The sequence below is a fragment of the Schistocerca piceifrons genome, chromosome 2 (genome assembly GCF_021461385.2).
Source record: "Schistocerca piceifrons isolate TAMUIC-IGC-003096 chromosome 2, iqSchPice1.1, whole genome shotgun sequence".
NCBI lineage: Eukaryota > Metazoa > Arthropoda > Insecta > Orthoptera > Acrididae > Schistocerca > Schistocerca piceifrons.
The window spans coordinates 791039471-791066488 of record NC_060139.1 but is presented as its reverse complement, the minus strand read 5'-3'; the positions used below and the strand labels follow the sequence as shown (position 1 = coordinate 791066488).

At 43.0% G+C, this 27018-nt stretch overlaps 1 protein-coding gene across 1 annotated transcript in view; it reads right to left on the bottom strand.

The window, feature by feature from the left end:
- Window positions 1-4627: 4627 nt before the first annotated feature.
- LOC124776721 overlaps window positions 4628-27018 on the bottom strand; it is a 55892-nt gene continuing 33501 nt past the window's right edge. Inside the window, exons 5-11 of the mRNA XM_047251837.1 lie at window positions 24346-24611; window positions 21295-21418; window positions 17764-17978; window positions 15582-15774; window positions 11739-11960; window positions 7743-7961; window positions 4628-6158 (exon numbers count right to left, since the gene is read on the bottom strand). Coding sequence (XP_047107793.1) covers window positions 5872-6158; window positions 7743-7961; window positions 11739-11960; window positions 15582-15774; window positions 17764-17978; window positions 21295-21418; window positions 24346-24611 — 1526 coding nt within the window. The 3' untranslated portion in view covers window positions 4628-5871. The remainder of the gene's footprint in view (window positions 6159-7742; window positions 7962-11738; window positions 11961-15581; window positions 15775-17763; window positions 17979-21294; window positions 21419-24345; window positions 24612-27018) is intronic.

The following is a 27018-nucleotide window of genomic DNA, read 5'->3' as shown; positions in this document are numbered from 1 at the left end:
ATTCAATATTTCTTCTGTTACCCAAGGATTTCTACTAGCCCTCCTCTTTATACCTACTTGATCCTCTGCTGCCTTCACTACTTCATCCCTCAGAGCTACCCATTCGTCTTCTATTGTATTTCTTTCCCCCATTCCTGTTAATTGTTCCCTTATGCTCTCCCTGAAACTCTGTACAACCTCTGGTTTAGTCAGTTTATCCAGGTCCCATCTCCTTAAATTCCCACCTTTTTGCAATTTCCTCAGTTTTAATCTACAGTTCATAACCAATAGATTTTGGTCAGAGTCCACATCTGCCCCTGGAAATGTCCTACAATTTAAAACCTGGTTCCTAAATCTCTGTCTTACCATTATATAATCTATCTGATACCTTTTAGTATAGCCAGGATTCTTCCATGTATACAATCTTCTTTTATGATTCTTGAACCAAGTGTTAGATGTAGATAGTGCAAAACCCGGTCTCGTTTCCGTTCTCACTGTAATAACAGTTTGTGTCTTGCTATGTTAATGTAGATAAGCTGAACTCGAATAATATGAATATTTACTTTACTTATTTGTACTGTTTAGTTTACTCGTTGTCCTCATTTAATAATTTTTTAATGTTTTTCAGCAAATGTTCGTTGTTGGTCGTGTTAATACGATAATGCAATGTATAGGCCGCCGTTGTCGCAGCCTTAAGTGCTCACAGCGCGTTCCAGAAAATGAACATAACTTCATTTGATTGAATGAGACCGAAGTCAGATACCGATTTATAAGCGTCGTTTTATTGCAGTGTTAATTCTGACGCAGAAGCCTGATTAATCATCTTTCCACGGTCACGCATCATCGTGTTGAAGAAAAAGCTTCGTTGATTTTCGTCATTCATCATTATAATCGCCCCTTCCTTTCTTCTGACTTTTTCGTACAGTGCAACAAATATCAATAGATTACTACAGGGAAAGAGCTATTATAAGCACATAGACAAAGATAATTATAGGCAGATCAGAGAGGAAGGCGGCAACCTGAAAGATGAGATGGTCGAACTTCTTGTCGTCTCAACAAAACTGCGGCACCCACTCCATATGAAAAACCAGATCCTCTTTAATGATTCAAAAGGTTAGTGAAAACCTGGAATAAACACTAACACAATTTACATGGAGTGGTAACTGTACAAAAAATGAAGACGGTTTGAACTTAATAACATGTCACTATTCCATTTTACCGTAAAAGTAATTCTCGAAGTTGCAATTGTGGGAAGAGTTATTTCATAACAACGACAAGCAGGCATGGAATAGTCCCAACCAGGGTTTTAACAGTGGTTTCACCTCGCCATTCTCTCTCTCTCTCTCTCTCTCTCTCTCTCTCTCTCTCTCCCCCCCCCCCCCCCCACTCGACCTCCAGCCAACCGATCCCCCTTCTGGGAAACGTTGCCTGGCACAAATGGGATCTCCTCTGCCCCAGTTTCAGTCAGCCTGCTGGGATAGTTTGCCTACGAGAACCGAGTTCTCCGACATCCCGCCCTACTCTCACTAGTGAAAAAACAAAACAAAAAAAAGTCATCGCCAACTTATTTCGTACAGTAACGCACACGCACATACACAATATGGCCTTCATACACAATACATGTACACAACATTTTAATTTTTCTCTGGTAAATACAGTAGTTCCAAACCCGCAATCCTGTCCAAGGTCTGCGAGTGGTTTCCCTTGGTTGTAAAGCAAAAGCTGTGACTAGAAATCCGCTCTCAAATATTCCCATTTGAGTCTCCCCCTGAAACCACTACAAACTGGCCTGGTAGTTGGCTGAAAATTGCCACTCTATAAAGCTAGCCCCTCTTCCTTTAGGAGCAGGGAATGAAAAATATTTAAAAAAACAAAGCCTTTTAACGCGTCTATTAGAGAAATTTTTTAAACTAGTTAACCTCATTTTGAGAAATGAGATAAAGTTATTCGGCTTGCATTGAACTGCAAACATCTTGTCAGGAAACTCCACGCAACATATTGCACTAAATTTATTTTGTTGGATGTCTTGGTGAAAAATTACACTGCGTAACAAACAACTCGAAGCACCCAGAAGAAGACACGTCCCAATCAATATAACTTCGTACATGCACACACCATCGGCGGGTACATAAATGATTAGCGTTGCAGTTCTCTGTGACAGTTACAAAGGCCGCCAGAGTGCATTAGTGTGGTGTTGGTGTTTTCACAAGGCCTAGCAGGGTATATAAGGGCATGAACAGCGTCAGATATTGAGTGATCATCATGAAGGAGATCCTGCGTACTCCTGTGAAACAGCGTCATCATCACGTGACAGAGTTTGAAACGGATTTCATTGCTGGTTTCCATTTGACCGGCTAGTCGAAACGTCCAGTATCCAGATTTATGGTGTATTCGGATGCGAAAGTGGCCCTGTGTTAGACTGCGTGGGAATGTGATAGCAAGCATACTCGTCATCAAGGTTTTGGCCGACCACGTCTGACCACCACAAGGGAGAACCGCCACGTTGTGCACCAAGCTGCGTTTGGAGTGGTGCCCTGACCCTGAAGCATAGACTGCTAATGAATGACGCCACGATGTGTCCAGGGATGAATCGTGGTTCTGCACTAGCCTGGACGATTATCGTTGGCGAGTAAGACGGCGACCTGGGCAGCAGTCCCATTCTTCCAGTTTCTGGAGAGATGTAGCTGTGTTATTTCTGGCGTCATGGAGCAACCGTGTATACAGGCCACAGTTTGTGGTGTTTGAGGGAACTTTGGCATCACAGTGGTATGGGATGGACATCCTGCATCCTCATGTGTTATCTCTGGTTGGTCGGTTTGTTGATTTGGCGGAGAGGACCAAACAGCGAGATCATTGTGTCCATCGGATTAGAGAAAGTTGGGGAAGGAAGTCGGCTGTGCCTTTCAAAGGAACCATCCACGCATTTACTTGAAGTGATTTAGGGAAATCTAGGGAAATCGCTGAAAACCTAAATCAGGATGGCCGGACACGGGTTTGAACCGTCGTCCTCCCGAATGCGAGTCCAGTGTGTCATTTTTCAACAGGACAATGCTTGTCCATACACGGCGCGCATCTCTATGAATTGTCTGCGTGATGTTAACGTACTCCTATCGTCACCAAAATCCCTGGATCTGTCCCCAACAGAACATGTTGGGGACCAGCTCGGATGGAAACTTTGTCCTAAGAAGGACCAGTTACAACAGTTATGGGCCAACTTGCGTCAGCCATGTTTTATGACACCCTTCACAACCAAACCAGTGCATGTGTTTAGGCCAGAGGGGGTGCAACCTCACATTGATAAGTGATCTCAAAGTACCAAGTTCTTTGTAAATGTGACTCGATTTTGGGATCACTGAAATAACATCAAATACCCTCTCAACCCATGGAGTCCCATTTCATTCTCTCCTCCCCTTCTCAGTGCTTCACATTTTTTTGTCAAGTAATGTAAATTCAGTACGAAACAAACTCTGAACTTTATGTAAATGAGGCCTAAATCTAGCAGCAACGGTGTTATATTAGAGAATGACTTTTCGTGGTGATAAAGTGTGTGAGATCAGTGGACTGTAATTCACTCAACTAGAAAGAAGTAAGGTTATCTCCTGGGAGTGCAGTATTAGTTATTGGTGAATGAAGAAAGACATCAGGAGCGATAATTGGTGACCATAAGTACATATTATTATCGATGGTACAAAGAAATTGCTTCAAATAAGCTAGGAGAATATTATGGTTACATGACATGATCATTTACGCAGGAGACGATCTATAATTCTTTACTATAGTTTTCTTTTGAAAACTAGAGAATAAATTAGTTTCCAAAAGAAGATTACAGAACTAAAAGAATGTAATTTATCGCTTGGGTTACTAGATCCTTGGCAAGTATTTAAGTACCAGTTGTTAGATATTAATGTGTGTTAATCTACAGCAGGACAAATTATTGTTTTAATCGATGAGACAGGTGGGGTGGATCTAGAGGTGTAAAAGAATAGTCTGATGTCAAAGAAAAGCGAAAATATTGAAAGTAAAAGAACTGAGAATGACGTCAGGTGATGCTACAATTAAAGATGCAGTTCACAGAGCAGGATACTGGCAGGAATGGGGCAGAAACACAGGAGCCAGTTAAGTACTGTGGAGCAAGAAGTAAGAGATACTAGCCAGAGGACGGACAAATATTGATTCTCAGTATATTAGGTTAAATGATAAATAGCCAAAAAGAACTCATTCACTATGATCTTCCTACTATCGTGCGTTGTTCAAGTAATGGCATATGAAAGTTAGTGTTCGAATTATGGCAAATAGAGCAAATATTTTACTGGCCTCGGAGTGAGAGCTGTTTGTGCACGTTGTCTAAATCAGCCAGTAAATTTCTAAACAGTGTACACCCGCTGCAATGTGTAAGATTAATTTTGGAAATTTTCGTCTCAATGTCTTCACAATTCGTCCTATCAACAAATAGCTCAACGATGATCCTTTTGTTTATTCCCAGTCACTTATGCTATAAAACTTTAGGGAAGGAAGGTGACAGTTATAGTAGCATGCTGTTCAGAATACAGACATTTGTTGCCTTAATCGAGATAATTGGAAAACGCCATGTAGATTATTATTCACTGTTTTATTCACTTAAAATGAACATTACAGAACAGTCGGTCAGTTTACTCCAGTGTGTGACAAAAATGGAAGTATATTCACATATCATACAAATAAACCTAAGTATAAAAATATATACATTGTTGCAATTTTTATTGCTGAAAGTATAAAATAATTAATACAAAAACTAATCAGTTCTTTTAATACATTGTGGGAATGTTAGACCAGTAATGTGAAAGACGCCTCTCAGATTAAAACTCTCCTTTCCAGCCACAATATTTGGCTTGTACAATTTCTAGAAAACTTCTACAATTAATACTATTTAGCGATACAAGGTATGTAGCAATACAAGACTTATGTCGATAATCAGACTAACGATATCGACGCGTAAAATCGCCAAGACGCTTATACTTTTGTGACAAGAATCAGTGAGGAACACTTTCACTGTGAAAATGGTTAACCAAATTCTTTGATGACTACTGTTTTCGGGGTTCAGATTACTAATATTAGGTTTTTGTTAGTGCTATAGGAACATCAGTATGCCTCTCACTCCATAAGTTAAGTAACACAAGCTGCTCGAAAAAGAAGGTATAAGCACTTAACACATTTTCTTCAGTTCATTATCTAAACCACATTCACATTTACGTTAAAAGTTCTCGCGTTAATATTTCGTTTGCGTGATTTTGTGTCTATTGGTCGAAGTGACCACAAAAATATGACACTTTTGAAGACATGTCTGTCTTTAATTGTAGTAAAACACGGTTTGTACTTGTACTTGAATGTTCTATTAGAAATTCAAGCAATAGGATTCTCTCCTAAGACCACTTATTACGTTATACCCCGCTATATACAGTTCTTTACATTGTACTCTACATTTCATTAAAATATTCATATAATCAGTACACAAGTATCCACATATTGGAAGACAATTATTATTTACACATGTTTATTTTCAATATATCCAGCTAAGGAATGTCAATTATTGGACGGCTTTATGTGCTCTTTGAAACAGCATCCTCTCTTCTTACATATTTTAAGATCACAGCCGCAGTTAAATACAAAATGGCAAGGATTTTTACAGTAACTCCGGTTTATCATTGAACTATCTAATCACACGGTGGTAATCGCGTTTAGTCTCGACCACAACGTGAGGAACAGTAGGTGCATCCGGGAGGTAGGATTTGTCCCCCCTGAAGTGCACCTCTGCTCTCCCGTCGTGTGTTATTGCACGGTGGTGTCCGCTGCCGCTTTGGCGGTAATACTGTCCTTTAGGTTTGTACACTTGTAGCCGCACTCGCGCACGGCGGTTCAGCTGGTCGCGGCGCCAGCTGCGACGAGTCCAGTTAGTAGCAGGAGGACGCTGGTGGCCAGCGTACCAGCTGCGGGCGCGGACGACTGACCCGGCTGGTCCCGAAGAGGGTCGGCGGTGAGGCGGGAGAGGGCGTGTCCCTTGGAAGGGTAGGGCGGCAGCCAGCTGTTGCAGCGAGGGAATCCTGGGGGCGGCGGCGGGAAGTCGGAGTGGTCGCCCACCTTGAACACCACCGCCATGCCCACCTCCACGTGGAACTCGATGTGGCAGTGGAACAACCAGTAGCCTGCCAACAAACGCTCTCATCAGGCAAGCGCCACCAAACATCCAGCTGCAAGCGCATCCATTCTGTCTCAGTACAGGGTGATCTGTTAGACGACATTCAGTTTGGCTTCAGTAAAGGTAAAGGTACCAGAGAGGCAGTGCTGACGTTGCGGTTGATAATAGAGGCAAGACTAAAGAAAAATCGAGACACGTTCGTAGGATTTGTCGACTTGGAAAAAGCGTTCGACAATGAAATGGTGCAAGATGTTCGAAAGCCTGAGAAAAATAGGGATAAGCAACGACGGAAATAAAAGATAGGTTTAAGTGTTGGATTACAATCCAGAGTGACGGGATATCGATGATAAGATTCAGTGGTGACATTCCTATCGTCAGTCAAAGTGAAGAATTACATGACCTTTTGAATGGAATGAATAGTCTAACGAGTACAGAATATGGACTAAGACTAAATCGAAGAAAGATGAAAGAATTGAGAAGTAGCAGAAATGAGAACAGCGAGAATCTTAACACCACTACTGCTGATTACGAAGTAGGAGAACTTGTCCAAAAAAAATGGTTCAGATGGCTCTGAGCACTATAGAACTTAACATCTGTGGTCATCAGTCCCCTAGAACTTAGAACTACTTAAACCTAACTAACCTAAGGACATCACACACGTCGAACCTGAGACAGGAGCGGTCGCGCGGTTCCAGACTGTAGCGCCTAGAACCGCTCGGCCACCCTGGCCGGCTCATTCTTAAGTACTTAATGAATGTACTTTGGGTATTTGTGCACTGTCATTTATGATGTCTCAAGACAAGCACACAGTATCCAACTTTAATACTTGTTTTATAGTGATAAAAATTAAATAGTGAGTTAATTATGACAGAACTTTAAATCTGGCCAATAATTAAACGAAATTAAAAGCAAATATTCGGTGCTTTAGAAGTTAAGTCCCATAGTGCTCAGAGCCATTTGAACCATTTGAACTTAAGAATGAGAGCACTTAGTGACTTCCAACAAACTTTAGGTGCAATATCAGACATTGAAGGAACTTTCTCTTGCTGATAAGCTCTTTCGCACGTATCGAGCTAGAGAATACGAAAATTTCGCAGGTGGTTTTTGAAGATGTTGCGGGTTGCATAGAACCCACAGGTAAGGGCAGCTGACTCATCCTGTATAGCTGTAACACAATGTTATAGTGGCGTTTACAAAGTCGCGAAATGTGATTGATTGAGCTAGGTGCACAAAGCCGCTGCGTCCACTGCTATTGGGGATCTTCTTATACCGACTCAGCTATAGGATGGGTTTTACCCTGGCATTTCACAAAACACTGTTGCCTATGGTGCCCGAACGCAGATGATGATGAAGCTACAGCTACGGAAAACTATCAATTCTAGATTGTTCCTGAAAATTTCTGGCACGTGCTGGACTCGAAACCTTTACGTTTTTAAGAAAACGCTCTACCAGCAGAGCCGAAATAGAGAAATGTTCCACGTTCGACTCACGATCCGACACACATTTTTAATCTTCCACGAAGTTTCAAATGAGCACACACCCCTCTGGAAATTCTGTCTAGACTCTAAGCCTCTTGCGAAGCCTTGCTTACCTGGATTGTCGGCGGAGACTCTGAGCACCGTGAAGCCGCCATCCGGCACGGTGACGGTGTCCTTGATGGGGGCGCCGTGGAGCTTCCGCTTGATGCCTCCGGCTCTATCCAGCGCTCGCACCTCCTCCACAGACGTGTTGGTGCCCAGTTTACCCATGGCTACCACGCGGAACGCATGCCCGTGCAGGTGGAACGGGTGGTTTGCGTTGTACATGTTACCTGTGACAGAAGGCGTACATGAGTCACTCGTCCTCAACAGGTGGCATCCAGCTGGCGTATGACCAGGAGGACATTCTATGTTAAGGCTAGCGAATACACGATTTTTAGTCATGTTTTTTTGCGTCCACTGAAGATATGCAATGTCTTTTAAATTATTGCAGTAACTTGGAATATTCTTCTGTACTCTACATAGCATACGAGGAGCGGTCATAACGTTATATTCGCCTCGAAAAAATAAGGTTGCATAAATAATTTCTGTTCTTTGTTTGCAGGTACGTGGCTGCAGATGTGGTACGCAGTGAAATCCCGCGCCACAGTACTGTAGCAGGCCGCTGGAGAAGGCAAACAAAACAGTGCAGGCCATTGATTGAGTGGAGTATCTTACACTAATTCGTTTTCAGTATCACCAGAAATGTTGCAGTTGTCAGTCAAACCAGAAGACTTCTTTAGTCGTCTCTGACGAAGCTGCAACATTTCCGCTGCTGCTGAAAAGGCACAAGACTCCACTTCATCACTGTGATGGGCAGTTTTGTTTTGCCTCCTCTACCGGCGTGCTATAGTACTTTGGTACGGGAATTTCAGTGTGTACCAGGACTGCAGTCATGTACCTGCAAACAGAGAAAATGTTTGAACATCTTTGCGGTGATTTAAACATCCTGTTAAGCAGGTTATCAACTTGTAAATATGTTATAAAAGGAATGAAACACAAATACTGACTTTAGGTTATGTTTATCCTGGCTACGAATGTAATTCCTTCGTAGTCCTTCATCTTTGAACTTCGTACTGTGAGATCTGGCCCTTTAATGTCAGTGTATGTCGCATGTTTCTCGTGTTGTTCCTCTTCATTTAGTCGCTGTTCACACAGATATCATACGTGTAATGTTCGAAACGAACGATACTTATCTTTAATGATGTTTTCCTCGTGGTGGACCACAGTCATACAGAATTTTTTGAAAGAAATTTGCTTCATTTTACTGTTCATTGTTCATTTATTTTACACAGTGATGATTTCGGCTTTGTAGCCATTTTCAAGTGCATCTTGAAATGTTAAAACATGACTGACCTGTCTGTGACATGTCATTGTCGAAATATATGTTTTTTCGACGATGACATATCACAGACAGGTCAGACTCTTTTAATAGTTCAACATGCACTTGAGAATGGATAAAAATTCGAAATCATGATTGTGTAAAATAAATGAACAATTAACAGACAAATGGCGGTAATTTGGTAAAAAAATGATGCTTTTAGTTTTGATGTGTGAGGTTGGCTGCAAATTAATTTTTCGACGATCGTGTGCATGGTTTATGACCAAAACCGGTCGGAATAAAATATAAAGAACGTCAACATTTGTGTGTCACGCATTTTATGAAAAAAATTATTTATTGCTACTTTATTTTATCGTGTGATAACCAAAGTCTTACGATTGACTACTACTGGTTTATCCCTTGTACATCGTGTTCACTCAATTAGGCAAGCAAGAGCTTGAGTGAATGGAATAGGAAGAGATATTAACACATGTTATTGTAGAAAGTACCCTCTGCCATTTTTTCGTGACCGACTGCGAAACGAAAAGGAAAGTACTCATTAACTCTTTGACAGAGAGAAACTGACCATATACCTAAAGTTTTATACGGAATTGTTTTGAAGCTGACAAAAAAGAAGTGCTTCAGCTTCTTCCTGAACGTAACAGGACATTGAACTGTACCCGAAAAGCAGGGTAGCTGATTTCAGAGGGGGACAGCAGCAGAGAAGGACGTTGCGAATGATTTTGTTATGTGGATGGGTAAACTAGTTAAGACCTTGTGTTGTGATTGCGATAACACATGCTTGGTCTCTGCTGTGAGGTAATGCGATGCATGGGCACTGAGGAAGTAGACACAACAAGTGGCAAATTTGCCTGGCAGCAGCCGTCCTAACACTGATAAAAAGAAGGATGTTGCAGATATGGTGCACATAACGTCTAGATTTGTTACTCTCCGTGTCGTGCTAGATTGAACCGCGGTAATGGAGGTTCATAGATCGAGTGATTGACCAGCTGTACATTTCACATCCTTTCGAAAAATATTTTGAAACTTCTTAGGAAATAGAGGCAAGCGAAATCCTTCCTGCATGTGAGTACGGTGTTTTCTGCCAAGCGTAAGTGTTCATCCAAAGCTACAGCGAAGATCTTGACCGTCTTACGATATATTTGCATGCCTTCGAGAAAAATAGCAGGCAATTTTTCACAGAATTCAGAGCTAATTAATTTATGAAGGGGAACTAAAATTAGTTGTGAATTCTTCATATGTAGTTTAAAGTCCATGTTTTGGGTCCATCTGATCACTGAACGCAGACCGACAATCATGTAGAAAATGGCGGTAATAAGAGCTTTAGGTCTTTCGCACACTTTCACCACAGACACCTGGGTTACAGGTATTTCGACCCAGGGCTAAAGGATGGCGACAGGAGGGACATCCGGTCACTCCTTAAATTAACCACGCCAAATCCATTAATAACGGTGTTGAACCTGCGCAGATGTGGGACAAGGGCACAAGAGAAAAAAGAATAATCAACGAGATATCATTGACGTTCAAGGAGAACAATAGTGGGACCAAGACTGAACCACGTGGCATGATTTCAGGAAGATTTTTCGTCCCCACAGCCAACACGCTAATGTCTGTATCTCAAGTACTTTTCGAACCATTTAAGGCCATATCTAAATATTTTAGCTGTCGCCTGTTTCTGGGCAGGATGCTAAAGCTGACGATATTAAATGCTTTGTTAATATTGTGGTCTCACAATTTTCTCTGGCATATTTTGTCACCAGTTACCTTACTAAAGCAGCGTTTGTGCTATGAAGTTTAGGAAAACCAGGCTGATACACCGGGTGATCAAAAAGTCAGTATAAATTTGAAAACTGAATAAATCACGGAATAATGTAGATAGAGAGGTACAAATTGACACACGTGATTGGAATGACATGGGGTTTTATTAGAACCGAAAAAATACAAAAGTTCAAAAAATGTCCGACAGATGGCGCTTCATCTGATAAGAATAGCAATAATTAGCATTACAAAGTAAGATAAAGCAAAGATGATGTTCTTTACAGGAAATGCTCAATATGTCCACCATGATTCCTCAACAATAGCTGTAATCGAGGAATAATGTCGTGAACACCACTGTAAAGCATGTCCGGAATTTTGGTGAGGCATTGGCGTCGGATGTTGTCTTTCAGAATCCCTAGCGATGTTGGTCGATCCTGATACGCTTGCGACTTCAGGTAACGCCAAAGCCAATAATCGCACGGACTGAAGTCTGGGGACTTGGGAGGCATGACGAAAGTGGCGGCTGAGCACACGATCAACACCAAACGACGCCATCTGTCGGAAATTTTGTGAACTTTGCTTTTTTTTGTTCTAATGAAACCCCATGTCATTCCAAGCATGTGTGTCAATTTTTATCTCTCTATATACATTATTCCGTGGTTTATTAAGTTTTCAAATTTATGCTGACTTTTTGATCACTCGGTACTTTGTCATGTAGCTGGACGTGCCCAACTAGTTTGCACTACTGAACTAATTAAGGTAACTGATGACACGAACTACACCGTAGACAATTATAGAACCCCTTACGAAAGTCTAGGTCAGCCCGATCAAAGGTCAGAGGAAGACATGGGCATATCAGCTTCAAAAGGACCAAGCCCTGTAAAGCACTGTTCTGTCCAAAACTATTTTCAGGCTGAGGACAGTTCTGGTTTGCATAGTTTGGCCTAGTTACGCTCTGACGTAGACGTACCTTCGTCGACGAGCACGATCTCGACGACGGCGCCCAGCGGCACGCGCAACATGTGCAGGCACTCGCAGTAGCCCGACTCGCAGCCCTGTCCCGCCATGGTGGTCTGGTTGCAGGTGGTGGACTCGTCCAGGTCAGAGAACTGCGACAGCAGCGGGAACGACGGCAGGCGCAGCGACAGGTGGTTGAACTGCGGCGTGAACAGCTTGTGGTCGTTCCGCACCACTGCAAGGGGAGCATCGAGGTTACAGCATGGCGTCTCGCCGTCCACATCAAAGTCGTTACAAATGACGCACTACCTTAGTAGAATGAGGGTATGGAGGCAGGATACGACCGTGACTTGGTTGCCACGACGAATACGGGCATGCATCAGTGCAAGAGGACGTGCTACTGTGTATTAAAGGTACTGGTGTATACAGTAATCTGGACCACCACCTCTGAAGGACTCGCTTTATGGTGTTACAACATGCAATGTGTGGTTTTCATGAGCGAAAGGGGACGGAAAGCACTAGCCTAAAGCAATTGAGGACATACAACCAAAAATCTCAATCTGGTTGCTCAGACAGACATTTGAAACCCATTCCATCCAAAGTAATAGTTATTTAGAGCCAATTATTGGTGATTCCACAGTGTTGCACAATTTCCTTCCCACCCCTCACATCTCTGAAACTACAAGGCAGAAGGGCTCATTTGTGCTACTATGAAATTCAAGGCTCTAAATTTCGGTCATTTTTTCCAATGTAAAATGGCAATCAATAAAAAATTTTACCAAGAAAATATGTCAAGATGAACTGGCGAGCAATTAAAAAAAAGGAGCAGATGTGTCAAGGGAAACTGACAGAAAAAATTCGAATATTTATGTTTCCCTATGTAACAATCACACTTGCGCTCTGTTAAAAGGACAGAAAAAATCGAAAAACTACAATAAAATGCGTTAGATACATCACTCCCAAATAAGAGGCTGGTCTCTGTTCTGTACACTCGTAATGGAATATCAAACAATTGACGTTGGAGTTACTTATCAAGTGACTGGTAAGATAAGCAAGCACACTACGTAACACTACAGGATGCACAGTTGTGTATTGGATTTTTAGAAAAACGTTTCGTAAATAATGTAAATATCAGTTATTGTTTAGGCCCAGTTATTGCTAAAGTAATAAAGTACTGTATAGTTTCATATATCAGTTACACACCAACAAAAACGTACTGTGTAGTTTCAGATGTCAGTTACACACCAACAAAAACAACTGTTTGAATGTGACAGCGACACTATCTGCTGTATATTGGACATCCGCGTGCTATCGTGCTTCTGGCGCAGGCTTTATTTAATGAAAGCCTTACTTAATGAGAGATATTAAACAAAAAAAGCACCTATGAAGCGGCACACTAGATCATAATGATGTTTATATCGAAAGGTGCAATAAGTAAATCCTTGTATCTACTTAACTGTTTATGCATTACACTCTGTACGCGATTCCAGATCCTTATTACGACCAAAAGGTAAAAAAGAACAGAAGTTAACATTTAATGTTTCGTCGACGACATGAAGCACAAACTCGGACATGTCAAGTTTGGGGAAGGAAATCGGATGCGCCCTTTTCGAAGTAACGATTTCCTCATTCATCTTGATGGTAACATCTACATCTGTACCTAAATTTACATCTTTATTCCGCAAGATACGTTAAGATGTGTGGTGGAGGGTACTCCTAGTACCACTAACTGATCCCCCCATCCGGGTTCCGTTTGGAAATGGTTTGTGTTTTTCTATTTGAAACATTTCCTTTTTTTTTCAGTTTCATAATTTTGTTGACAGGACCAGAAACTTTATTAAATTGCTTACAACGTTTACTAACGATTCTGTCAACAGTTGCAGTCCTTATATTAGGCGACTATTTTGAAATGTTACAGGTTTATTTTCAAGCCTGGTCAACTGAAACTGCTTCGTAATAAACGTCAAAGTGGCAACACATGCTTTATAAATTTTTACAGAATGAACGCATTAATCCATCCATGACTCTTACGAAGTCAAAATCCATTTCATTCTGTGAAAAATTATAAAGCATGTGTTGCCACTATGATGTTTATTATTAAGATCAGGCACTATAATTGCAGCCTCAGTAGGCCAGGCTTGAAAATGAACCTGTAAGGTTTGAAACTAGTCGCCTAATATAAATGCATCTGTTGACAGATTAGTTAATAAACACTATAAGAAATTCTGTCTTATGTTTATTGATTTGAAGTATTTACAAAGTATCTTCTGTCTGTTTTTCTTAACGTTATGAAGTTGTCACAATGTACATCATGGGGACGGTTATACACACATCAAAAAAAGTTTTGCATCACCCCGGTTTCCGGAACTCCTGAAGACTGTGGATATTGTATAGCAACAAAGGCCCTTTGAGCGTTCAGATATGTTACTAAACCCGTCCAAAGATGTAAACAAGCATGTTTGAGCAGCGCCTATTAGACGATGGGGGGTCCGACAGCCGACCTGTTCCAGTCATTCCACCAAGGAGGTGGTACACGGCTCGTGTTGCCTGTGGTTCAACCGTGCCTAGTCGATCAATAACGCCGTTCGTTCGCGTCCGCATTGTTAGCTTGTGTCAGGAAGGGCTCTCAACGTGGGAAGTGTCCAGGCGTTTCGGAGTGAACCAAAGCGATGTTGTTCGGACATGCAGGAGATGTAGAGAGACAGGAACTGTCGATGACATGCCTCGCTCAGGCCGCCCAAGGGCTACTACTGCAGTGGATGACCGCTATCTACGGATTATGGCTCGGAGGACAGCAACGCCATCATGTTGAATAATGCTTCTCGTGCAGCCACAGGACCTCGTGTTACGACTCAAACTGTGCGCAATAGGCTGCATGATGCTCAGTTTCACTCCCGACGTCCATGGCGAGGTCAATCTTTGCAACCACGACACCGTGCAGCGCGGTACCGAAGAGCCCAACAACATGCCGAATGGACCGCTCGGGATTGGCATCACGTTCTCTTCACTGATGAGTATCACATTGCCTTCAACCAGACAATCGTCGGCGACGTGTTTGGAGACAACCCGGCAGGCTGAACGCCTTAGATACAATGTCCAGAGGGCGCAGCAAGGTGGAGGTTCCCTGTTGCTTTGGTGTGGCGCTATGTGGGGCCGACGTACGACGCTGGTGGTCATGGAAGGCACCGTAACCAACTTTACGATACGCGAAAGCCATCCTCCGACCGATAGTGCAACCATATCGGCAGCATATTGGCGAGGCATTCGTCTTCATGGACGACAATTCGCGCCCCCATCGTACACAGCTTGTGAATGACTTATCGCTCGACTAGAGTGTTCAGCATGTTCTCCGGAGATGAACTCTATCGAACATGCCTGGGATAGATTGAAACGGGCTGTTTATGGACGATGTGACCCACCAACCTCTCTGAGGGATCGCCGTTGAGGAGTGGGACAATGCCTTGATGAACTTGTGGATAGTATGGTACGACGAACACATGCATGCATCAGTGCAAGAGGACGTGCTAGTGGGTATTAGAGGTACAGGTGTCTACAGCAATCTGGACCAACACCTCTGAAGGTCTCGCTGTATGGTGGTACAAAATGCAATATGTAGTTTACATGAGCAATAATATATATATTCCTCAAAATGATTCTTCTATTTGGTAGAACAACTTCTTAATTATAAATGAAAAACAGTTTCCCTTAGGCTACTCAGTAAAAGTGCTTGTTCTATTGAACACTACATTGATTTGCTTGTTGTAATTCAGTCAGCAAATATTTCGATGCTGTAGTGGTTATATCGGGTCAGGTCAGGAATTGAGACATGTGGAGGAGACTGTGGCCAAGCACTCACCGTGCGACATGCCGTAGTACTTGGGGTGGTGGAAGTGCGGGTTGTCGATGGCGTAGAAGTCGTAGCCCAGGTAGAAGGTGTGCGCCGCTCGTGGCGACAGGCTGGCGTCGTCCTGCAGTGTGGGGGCGGCGCTCAGCTCCGACATCACCAGCGAGTCGGTGGTGCCCGGCCCAGCATTCAGAGTGTTCAGCGACTGTTTGCAAACAAGTACACCCATACAGTCTACGACCACACACTGGTATAAAAAGAAATGCTGCACTTCGCAACTACACAGAACGAGGAGGAGGAGAATGCGGAAGATTGGATAGGGTTTTGTTTAACGTTCCATCGATGTAACGCCATTAGAGGCTCTGAGAGGACGAGGATCAGCTTGGATGTTTGGAATGAGATTTGTTTTGATGAATACAACTCTATGGAGTAGGTTCTCTTTGGTTGTGTCATCAAGCTAGTTATTTACAGTGCGTGTTGTCTCCCTGCATACGCCGTCTTTTGTTTGCAACGATGGGTTCGCTTGACCTTTCCGAAGAAACCATTCCAGCATTTCTTAGGAGAAGAAAAACTTCTTAGCCAAGATTGTAATAAAACACTGTAATGTAGATGACCGGTTTCGGTAAAACAATGTTATCATCATCAGATCTGCAATATCATTACAAAAGGTGCTACAATCCGTTATAATGTGAGTGGGCTGTGTGCACCCCTTAGCGCTTGGCGTGGCACAATATCCATTGTAACATAGTTTTACCGAAACCGCCCATCCACGATAGAGTGTTTTATTGCGATCGTGGCTAAGAAGTTTTTCTTCTCCTAAGAAAGTAAATGCAGATCGCCCCTTCATACTCAGTATGAATAAACTAATGGATATTGTCTCAGAAAAGTAGTTTTGCAGAACTTCATGTCATTCAAGGTCAAAAGAAATATTCTAAAAAAACAATTATTACTTGTTTGAGACGACAGAACCCTGAAAAGCATAGTGTGACATAATAAAGAGCGAACATTTATACTGCAGTGACAATTTATTACACTTCAAGGGTTTCATTGATTCTACAAATATCTCCAAAGTTGTGGAGTTCATACGTAGGAGACCATTGTTTCAATGTTTCAAGGCTATGGACGGTTTTCCGACTGAAAATTTCACTCTCTGGTGGAATGTGCTATGAAACTGAGTTTAAAATCCTCATTAGGGAATGCACTCTTTCAAAGAGTGAAACATAAAAATGCTAAGCAGTAGCGTGCCATCCTCGAATACTATTTTTAAAGTTTTATTTAGTTGTTATGCACATTACCCCTATCGATGGCGGACCGGAAGCGACAACGTTGGCACTCTTCAGCCTTAGATTTGCAGACAAGAGAGAATATAAAAATAATTTTAATACGATGTACATGACTTGATGTTCATAATGTGAGTAGTTCTCGACGCTGATAGCAGTGGAAACGGTTAGTAAATTGAGTGGGCTAAGGAAGTTTTATGTCGAAGGTACTGGAGACGATGTTGTACCTAAAAGAACGTATGATGTGTAGGTAAGAAGGATGTAAGTATTAGGAGAGCAGAAGGGCTTCATTTAGGCAGAGAGAGGGTGGACTGGAGCCTTTATTCGGGTTGGGACATATGGGATGGACTGAAGCTGACAGGTTAGCTGCATATCAGGCGTTATATCATGGTCTGGGAGAAAATGATGGTTAAAATTACCCTGGGTAAAAGGTTTGGACGTGAAAGGAAGACGGAGTATGCCGATAGATGCGCATTATCGAGCTAGTGTACTCAAGGACGGGAAATTCAACTTGCTGATAGGACTCAAGTTTATGGGAATGTAGAACAGGCGAGAGTGTTCCAGATGTTCGAGAAGGTGAGAGCTGGTACAGGATTCGAAATTGAGAAGGTAGTCAGATAGCGACTAGCAAGTATGTCCCGCAATAAGTGGTTCTTTGCTGTGTGTACAGAGGAGAAGGAGAAGGAGAAGGAGAAGAAGAAGAAGAAGAAGAAGATGATGATGATGATGATGATGAAGAAGAAGAAGAAGATGATAATGATGATTAGTATTTTAGGCAAGGACATAAGCGGTCTGTGTACGGAGAAGGCAACAATGTTCAATTAATTTGTGTGGAAGTGGAGATGCTAGCTGGGTGTAGACGCAGCACTGGTTTAGACAGACAGACAGACAGACAGACAGCACATAGTACTTACGAGTCCCGGTCGTTGGGCGTCCTCCCAGGAGACGTTCCCCGCCGGCATCGCGAGATCCGATCCCTGGTAGCGCAGCACTGCCACCTCGTGGGCCTTGGTGAACTCAGCGCCGCAGTCCATCAGACCCTGGAACCGCACCCAGTAGCTGGACACCGCAGCCGACGCCTCCAGCACGAAGTCCCAGCGCTCACCCGCGTACGTCACCAGCGACTCCACTGCCATCAAAGAGGGGAGCATGAGCTGGCACAGTACTTAAACGCTTTCACTGCGGTACTTTAACGCTTTCACGATAGATTATCAGAGAACAAATGTGAATTTGCCGCATGTTATTGCGTGTATCAGTCTCCACCTGGTGAGGGGAAGCCTGATAATGGTTTCCAGACCTCGCCAGTCGGTGTTTCCGGTTTATTATAATAACAGCTCGCGCCTGTAGGTTAAGTTGTCTTAAGGGGAGATTTACTACCTTTCGGTTCAAAAAATCGATTTTTGTAATTGCGTTTTTGGATCCACAAAAGACAGTGGAGACTGCGACTTTCCTGGCAGTGAGGAGCTTCAACGAGGGGTATTCCGCAATTCTGAAGACCATGACGACGATGGACGTCACCCTGGGACTCTATTCGACGCAGTTCGCCAAGCATTCGGACGACCACCGATTCAAGCGGCCAAAAACCGCTTGTTACCGGCCGTACGAGCGGTTCTGGAGCAGCGCAGGATGTCCAAGATCGAGCAGAACGTCCTCTGTGAGGAAGAGGAAGGACTAGTTTATGGACCTGTAATAGCAGACGGAACGTACGTTGCATAATATTGCATTTATATGTAGTCAAAACTTCAATCGCGTTTCTGTCGAAATGACCTTTTTTTATCGCGCGGTATGCTAACTTCAAATCTACTGAACCGATTGGCATGATTATTTGTTTCCGACGAAGCTAACTAAATTGTCTAGGAGTTGCACCACTTTTATTCCGATCCATCGACTATAAATATTTTTACTTGGCGAACGAAGCCGAAAAATCGAAGAAAAAAACCCTATTTTGTTTCAAATGGCCACCATTTTGTTTCCTACGGTCCAAATAAGTTAAGCGAGGTACAACTCCTACAGAATCTTATATACTTCGCTAACGTCAACTCAATTTTGATTTCAGACGAGCCGGCTCACCTGTGACATACCGCTTTTGGAGGTCTACACCGAAATTTTGATTCGTTCCGACGGCACTTCCGCCTTTGATCTTCGAAATTTTATGTCGAAAAAATTCCAGTTTGTAGAGGAAATATTAATAAACATTTTCACAAAATTTGACATTGATATCTATAACACATCCCGAGAAAAAAAAATCTCGAAGAACATGCTTTTTTCGGGCCAAAGATAGTAAACCTCCCCTTAAGTTTCGTTGCAAACCCTCTGCTCTACTCCGTATCGAATTAGTTCATAGTTCCAGATGGGCAACCCAATAAACAGACCTGCAAAGCTGACTGCTGTCCCGCCTTCCCGTGAAATTCGACTCAACTAACTGCACGCAGCTATTGATGCTTGGCGCGTCACAAACGATGCCCGTACTGAGCACCAGTAATATGACTTTAAAACCTCGTGAGATGCTCCGTCCACTCGTATGTGTACTTTTTTCTTTATATCATGCAGATTTTCAACAGTCGTCTTCTGAAATGAACCCAGCATGCCCCACCGCTCCTCGCTTTGAAGAATGAAATGCCGGGAAGCATTTTGTTTTCGTGTTGTTACTTCTGATTACGACATTAATTAAAATAACGGTACATCATTCTCCTTCACTATCCAAAAAGTTGAAGTGAAATGGTTAATTAGCTGATATTTACGTCAGGAGGTTAAAAGATAGGCTTCAGTTTGCATTTACATGCAGTTTAGGAAGCTCCCCCCCCTCTCTCTCCCTCCCTCCCTGTCCCTCTCCCTCTCTGCTAGGCACTCATTTATTCATTTCCATAATTTTACGTAACAAAAGCGACCGCTAGTAAAGATGTATAAGGACGCTATACTTTATTACTTCATTTTAAGCCTTAGTATCCATCGTGGCTAACACTGCACTACGCAACACAATTGAGGGATCACTTTTTTGGTACCACGTAAATGTATCCGGTTGCGGCGCATAAGTTTAAAATTTGACTCAAAAGTGCCTACAGTTTTGCTGTGTCATAGAGCAAAAGCATGGCGCCTTCGACGTTACCCTCGGGGTCTGCGACGATTCGGAAACCAGGGTGTCGACACGTGCTCTGCAGTTCACTCGGGGTGCCAGAGGGGCTAATGTTGTCACATTGGCACCAAATTTCACCACAATTCTGTCCAGCGCCACCGTAGCCGTGTCACACGATGGAAAGGCCGTCACACCCTCTCTCAACCACATTTCACCCCTTCTTGTGATGCTTCTGCGATGAAGGTCAGAACCGTGACTCCCAGCGTTGATATGACTGGGTTTTCTTATGGGTGGCAGAGGAAAACATTTCAGATACACCACCACTCAAAATCGACTCGACGAGGCCTCAGGTACTGACATAAATGGCGAAAGGGCGTCAACGAAACTACCCCTTCCCTTTGGACAGTGATATCCACACATTTCGAGGTCGAAAACGGCAGTTCGCAATGTCATGAGCAACAAGATCACTTTCTTGATAAGCTTTGACACTGCTGACAACAAGTCTCTAAGGACATCGCGGGCCAGAAGCCCCACTGAACGTGACCTGACCCCTTTGGAGCACAACAGAGCAAAAATTCGGTCGCGCTACACTCCAAGGGGGTATGATCACGGCGTCCTTAGAGAAGAGTTGAATCGGTGTCAGGGGGTGTTAGCAGTGTGAAAAGTTATCAAGAACGTGGTCGTGTTGCTCGTCGCAATGCGAACCGTCGTTTCCGACGGCGGAGCGTGTGAGAATCAGCGTCGCAAAGGCACGGATGGCTTCATTCACGCCCCTTTATGCCACCCCCTGAGGACTTTTCGTGTCGGTTCTGAGCGGTGATGTGTCTGAAATTTATTTCTGTCACCCATAGGAAAACACTGGGAGTCGCGGTTTTGATCTCCATCGTAGAGGCGTCAAACGAAGGGGTGGAATGTGGGTAAGACAGGGTACGTCGACCTTCCCATCGTGTGGCACGATCATGGTGGTGTCGGGCACAATTGTGGTGTAATTTGGTGCCAATATATTATCATTAACTCATCATTAACCCAAGTTACACCTCACACGAACTTCTGAGCACTCATGTGTCTACACCTTGCTGTTTGATGCGTCGCCGAACCCGAGAGTGATTTTGCAAGGTTCCGTGCTTTTGCACCATTGCAGACGAAGTTGTAGACACCTTTGAGCCAACCTTATGAGTCGCAATGGGAGCCAATTACGAGGTTTCGAAACGGTGATCATTTAATTGTGTTGCTCAGTGTATTAAGAGTCATTAAAATGTGAAAACGAAAGAGAGGTTGGTTTCTTGGTAGTGAGATAGAACTACGTTCCTATGTTTTATTGAGCCTGTGTTAGTTGTATGGTCGGATTTCTTAACAACACTGCGACACTCACCTCTGACGGGGTCGATGTCAGCGCCGTCACTGCTGATGACGAGCAGCGAATGACCGTCCACAGACATCTGAATGGGGCAGTTCAGAAAGCCGTTGTTGATCACACGGAACCTGTACCGTTTTCCCTGCGAAAGACACAAGAATAAACTTTACATTTTTGAACTACATTAAGATAATAGCAGATTCACTTTTGTTCTTTAACGTGCGTTTAAGCATATCACAAGAGAAGTCAATAACGTAAGATGTATTCGTATACCCGCCAGTTTTCATTAATTTAAGACAGAGAGGTTACGACATTAATGTTTTGTTCTTCAAAATAAGGGCACCGAGCAAAAATTTCGTCAGAATCAGGAGACATCGCGCAAACACCGTGTGGCATAGACTCTAGTCTTGATAATTTCCTCAACTGGAGAGGGAGACCACAAGCTTCTTCAGTGTGCCGTATCCAACTGAAGCCACTCACTGATGGTTAGATCACGTAGAGCTATCAAACTGCGGGACTGTTGACTGTTACGTTTCACAGGCCGTTCCAAATCCACCCCTTTTCTATGGGACTAATACAGAATGATTCTGAGGGTCAGTCGTGGTGCGATAGGTTGCATATTTGCATAAGTCCTCGTCAAATTAAGAACGTAGGCGCGCAGGCCTCTTAAGGCGGTTGTCGTCGTTTTAGAGAAGGGGAAAGTGCGTGGCATACTGATGGTGAAGATTTGGAAGAAAAGGCAACACATGGTCCACATGAATTTACGGTCTTTAGATTGAACTGATTTATTGTGTGACTGAAGTTCAACGGATTCCTTTTAGCACTCATGTGGAAGACCTCACATTTTTCATTATTTAGCATCAATTGCCAATTTACGCACCATTCAGATATCTTTCCAAAACCGTTTTCAAATTTGATTTGATCTTCTGATGATTTTACTAGACAGTCAACGACAGCATCATCTGCAGACAACCTAAGGCGGCTGCTCGAATTGTCTCCTAAATCGTTTATATAGACAAGGAACAGCAGAGGACCTATCACGCTACCTTGGGGAAGGCCAGAAATCACATCTGTTTAACTCGATAACTTTTCGCCAGTTACTACGAACTGTGCACTCTCTGACAGCAAATCACGAATCCATTCACATAACTGAGACGATATTCTATAAGCACGCAATTTAACTACAATCCGCTTGTGTCGCACAGTGGCAAAAGCCTTTTGCAAATCTAGAACTACGGAATCAGTTTGTTATCCCTCGTCAATAGCACTCAACACTACATGTTTGTAAAGAGCTAGTTGTGTTTCACAAATATCATGTTATCTAAATCTGTGTTGACTGTGTGTCAATAGACCGTTCTCTTCGAGGTAATTCATAATGTTCGAACACAAAATATATTCCAGAATCCTGCTGCATATCGACGTTAATGATGTGGGCCGGTAATTTAGTGGATTACGAATAACTGATTGATCTTTTATTGTAAATTGAGACGTTTTATAATTTTTGACATTTATTGATTAGTCTATACAGTACGCGAATGTCTGGTGCAAAACGTAGCGAAAAAAATGTATACTGAGTTCTACCTACACAACTCGATGAGTTTCAGATTATGTTCAGTTTGATAAGATATTATCTTTTGTTCACCAAATATCGCCCATAGATATGATCCACATTTATTTTAACTGGACATTACTTAACTCACAAGTAGAACCAATGAAATTATCTCTATCTGTTTTAAGGTCTTAATATAAGCTCTTTCGTTTTTGCTGTTGTAGCATCAATTTGTATATTGAGCAAGGAGTAAAGGAAACAAAAGAAAAATTCGGAGTAGGTATTAAAATCCATGGAGAAGAAATAAAAACTTTGAGGTTCGCCGATGACATCGTAATTCTGTCAGAGACAGCAAACGACTTAGAAGACCAGTTGAACGGAATGGACAGTGTCTTGAAAGGAGGATATAAGATGAACATCAACAAAAGCAAAACGAGGATAATGGAATGTAGTCGAATTAAGTCGGGTGATGCTGAGGGAATTAGATTAGGAAATGAGACACTTAAAGTAGTAAAGGAGTTTTGCTATTTGGGGAGCAAAATAACTGATGATGGTCGAAGTAGAGAGGATATAAAATGTAGACTGGCAATGGCAAGGAAAGCGTTTCTGAAGAAGAGAAATTTGTTAACATCGATTATAGATTGAAGTGTCAGCAAGTCGGTTCTGGAAGTATTTGTGTGGAGTGTATCCATGTATGGAAGTGAAACATGGAGGATAAATAGTTTGGACAAGAAGAGAATAGAAGCTTTCGAAATGTGGTGCTACAGAAGAATGCTGAAGATCAGATGGGTAGATCACATAACTAATGAGGAGGTATTGAATAGAATTGGGGAGAAAAGGAGTTTGTGGCACAACTTGACTAGAAGAAGGGATCGGTTGGTAGGGCATATTCTGAGGCATCAAGGGTTCACCAACTTAGTATTGGAGGGCAGCGTGGAGGGTAAAAATCACAGAGGGAGACCAAGAGATGAATACACTAAGCAGATTCAGAAGGATGTAGGATGCAGTAAGTACCGGGAGATGAAGAAGCTTGCACAGGATACTGTAGCATGGAGAGCTGCATAAAACCAGTCTCAGGACTGAAGACCACAACAACAACAACAACAACAAGAACAACAACAGCATTTGAAGACGGAAATTGCAGGTCACAATCGGTCGTGACTGTGTCATTTAAAGTGATTGTATCAAAAATAAAAAATTTAAAAAAGAAATTTGCAGAGTCGATCACCGATTTCGTGAAATGGAATGTCGTTTCTTCCAAGGATCGCCTTTCTAACACTCTCACTCGTCTCCCCTTTGACTTTTCTTATTGTGCCGATTCCACAAACCGAGTGGATCATACACAGTACTTTACTGCCATCACTTACGTCAGCATTGGAGAGTCATATGACAGCATCTACATCGTCGCTAAGTGACCTTTGTGCTATTTTAAGGGGGTGGCTAGTATACTGCCGTGTGGGCTTATTTGAGGCAGGCAGTAGCCGTGTGAGACCCTGGCACCTGCTGCGAGACGCACTCACCTGCTGGACCGTAAAGTGCGCCGGTGGGGGTCCCGGCTGCCCGCTGGCCCAGCGCAGGCCGCCGCGGCCGTTGACGAGTATGGCGGTGGGCTTGTTGTCGCCGGCGGCGTGGTGGTGGTTGACGAACTTGTCCACCCCCAGCGGCCGCCCCCAGTCCGCCAGCTGCAGCACCGGGCCCTCTTCGTCGTACAGCCGCGAGTGCGCGTCCACGGCTCGGGGCGTGCGCACCAGCAGCGCCCCGTACAGGCCGTCCGCGCGCTGACACCCTGCAACCACAGCACACCGCACTCTCACCTGCCGTTCTCTCTTTCTCTCACTCACTCACTCACTCACTCACTCTTTCTCTTTCTCTCTCTCTCTCTCTCTCTCTCTCTCTCTCTCTCTCTCTCTCTAGGACAGGTTTTTGGAGACTATCCTTACTTTTCCGTACCACCTCTCGACTTTCCACATCCATGGAGTGACATTTGTCTCTTGTTGCTTATAGACACAGCACACAGAGACACGCACACACACACACACACACACACACACACACACACACACACACACACAATTAATTTACTACAATAATGAAAATAATTAAAAATTTCTTACAAAATTCGACCCCCGTTACTACTTGCACTATTTGCTCCTAACACGCCATCTTTGCTTACCTCAGGGTATACTATGTAGTGTAAAATAGACTGGAAAAAAAGAGCCTGTGACCACTGAAAAGCATAAGGGGGACTTAACTTCTGAGGTCATCAGTCCCCTAGAACTTAGAACTACTTAAACCTAACTAACCTAAGGACATCACAAACATCCATGCCCGAGGCAAGATTCGAACCTGCGACCACACAGCCATCCTGGCCGGCAAGGAGCAGTCAAATGAAATGCGAGACATATGAAAAAAGGTAAGTAAACTGTTTATTATATCAAAGGTAACTGCCATAAGTGTTACTACATTTACCCCAATATGAGATTAGAAAGTCAGTGTATCCATCCAAAAATCTTTGCGGTTGCCTAAGCGAGGCCCACATGATTCGCAGAGTGTTTCGACTACGCTGCACAGGTTTAGCTGGGAGGGTTGGGTTGTTTGGAGGGAGGAGACCAGGAGACCAAACTGCGAGGTCATCGGTCTCATCGGATTGGGGAAGGACGGGGAAGGAAGTTGGCCGTGCCCTTACGAAGGAACCATCCCGGCATTTGCCTGGAGTGATTTAGGGAAATCACGGAAAACCTAAATCAGGATAGCCGGACCTGGGATTGAACCGTCGTCCTCGCGAATGCGAGTCCAGTGTGCTAGCCACTTTTCGCTGGGAACCCCTTACACATCGTCCACACAGTCCCGATCTCTTCCATACGATTTCTATATTTTTACATCCCTGCAGAAAGACATTCGTGGTCGTCAGTTTACTTCGGATGAAGAGGTGCACCTCTGAATACAATCATGGTTCTCTCGGCAACTGCAAACATTCTTGCATGAAGGCCCTGACCGTCTTCTCTCACGGTGGGATACAGCTACTAACACTTACGGTAACTACTTTTGAAATAATGAACAGTTTACTTACTTCTTTTCATCTGTCTGGGTTTCATTTACTGTCCCTTATATTTACATTTAGTTGTAAATTAAAACTGATCTTAAGGGGCCGCGATGAGCGTTAGATGGTGACGAATAACTTTCATAATAAGACACTGTCTCAAACGATGACTCATTACACCCGATACCGGTTAAGTGCCATAAATCCATCAAGCGAGATCAAGAAAAATGGATTTTTCAAAATAGATCGTATGTTCCAATTTCATAATTTCTGATTATATTACTGGTCACTTAATAAATCAGAACATTTACAAAGCATTGAGACCCCAACAAAAATAGTTCCTTGTTTTATTTTCAGCTGCCATACAGTGCTACATATTACTCAAAACTAATATGTACAATACATCCATGCATCATTAAATGGCATAACTCCACTTTATGAAGGTATGATCCAGCAAAAACGGATGGTGGAACGTGGAGTTACAATCTGTGTACCTGGTTACGGCAGTTTATATTTTCATTTTGTATTTATAATGGTCACGCTCAAACCTAACGGAAAGTTCTCATTTGAAGAAAAGAAAATTTCGCCTCAGTTTAAAATAATATTGAAATATCTTATGTCACCTAATCTATACGATAGTTTTATTCAGTTGATGATAAAAAATAATAGTTGACAAGCTGTGTAAACGTGAATATAACAGCAGCCTATACAGAATTAACCAGGAGAACGGTATCTGTGTCGTGAACCTGGTGAATCGCCTGCAGGACCTGTAGATGCCGCACGCAGCACACACAAGGTAAATCGGTTGCATAAAATGCAGGGGCTTAGTACCTGCTACTTGACGAACAGCAATAATTTGTATGTCGTTGTTGCCATATTTGTGTTGATTTTTCGGTTTAATTGCATGTGTCAAAAGACGCTTTATGAATTAAAGTTCCATTGCGCTTTTAACAAGACAAACCAAATTCTCTCTTCGTTGTACAATGACGAGTCAAGCAATACGGTAACAAAGAACTGTCATGGACAGACTTTAAACCACACATTACCATACACTTTAGTTACTTTCGCAAGTAACAACAACTTTTTAACATGGTCAGCACATTTATCCAACACAAGTTCTTTAGATACCCGCACAAAAGAAATGCCACTACGT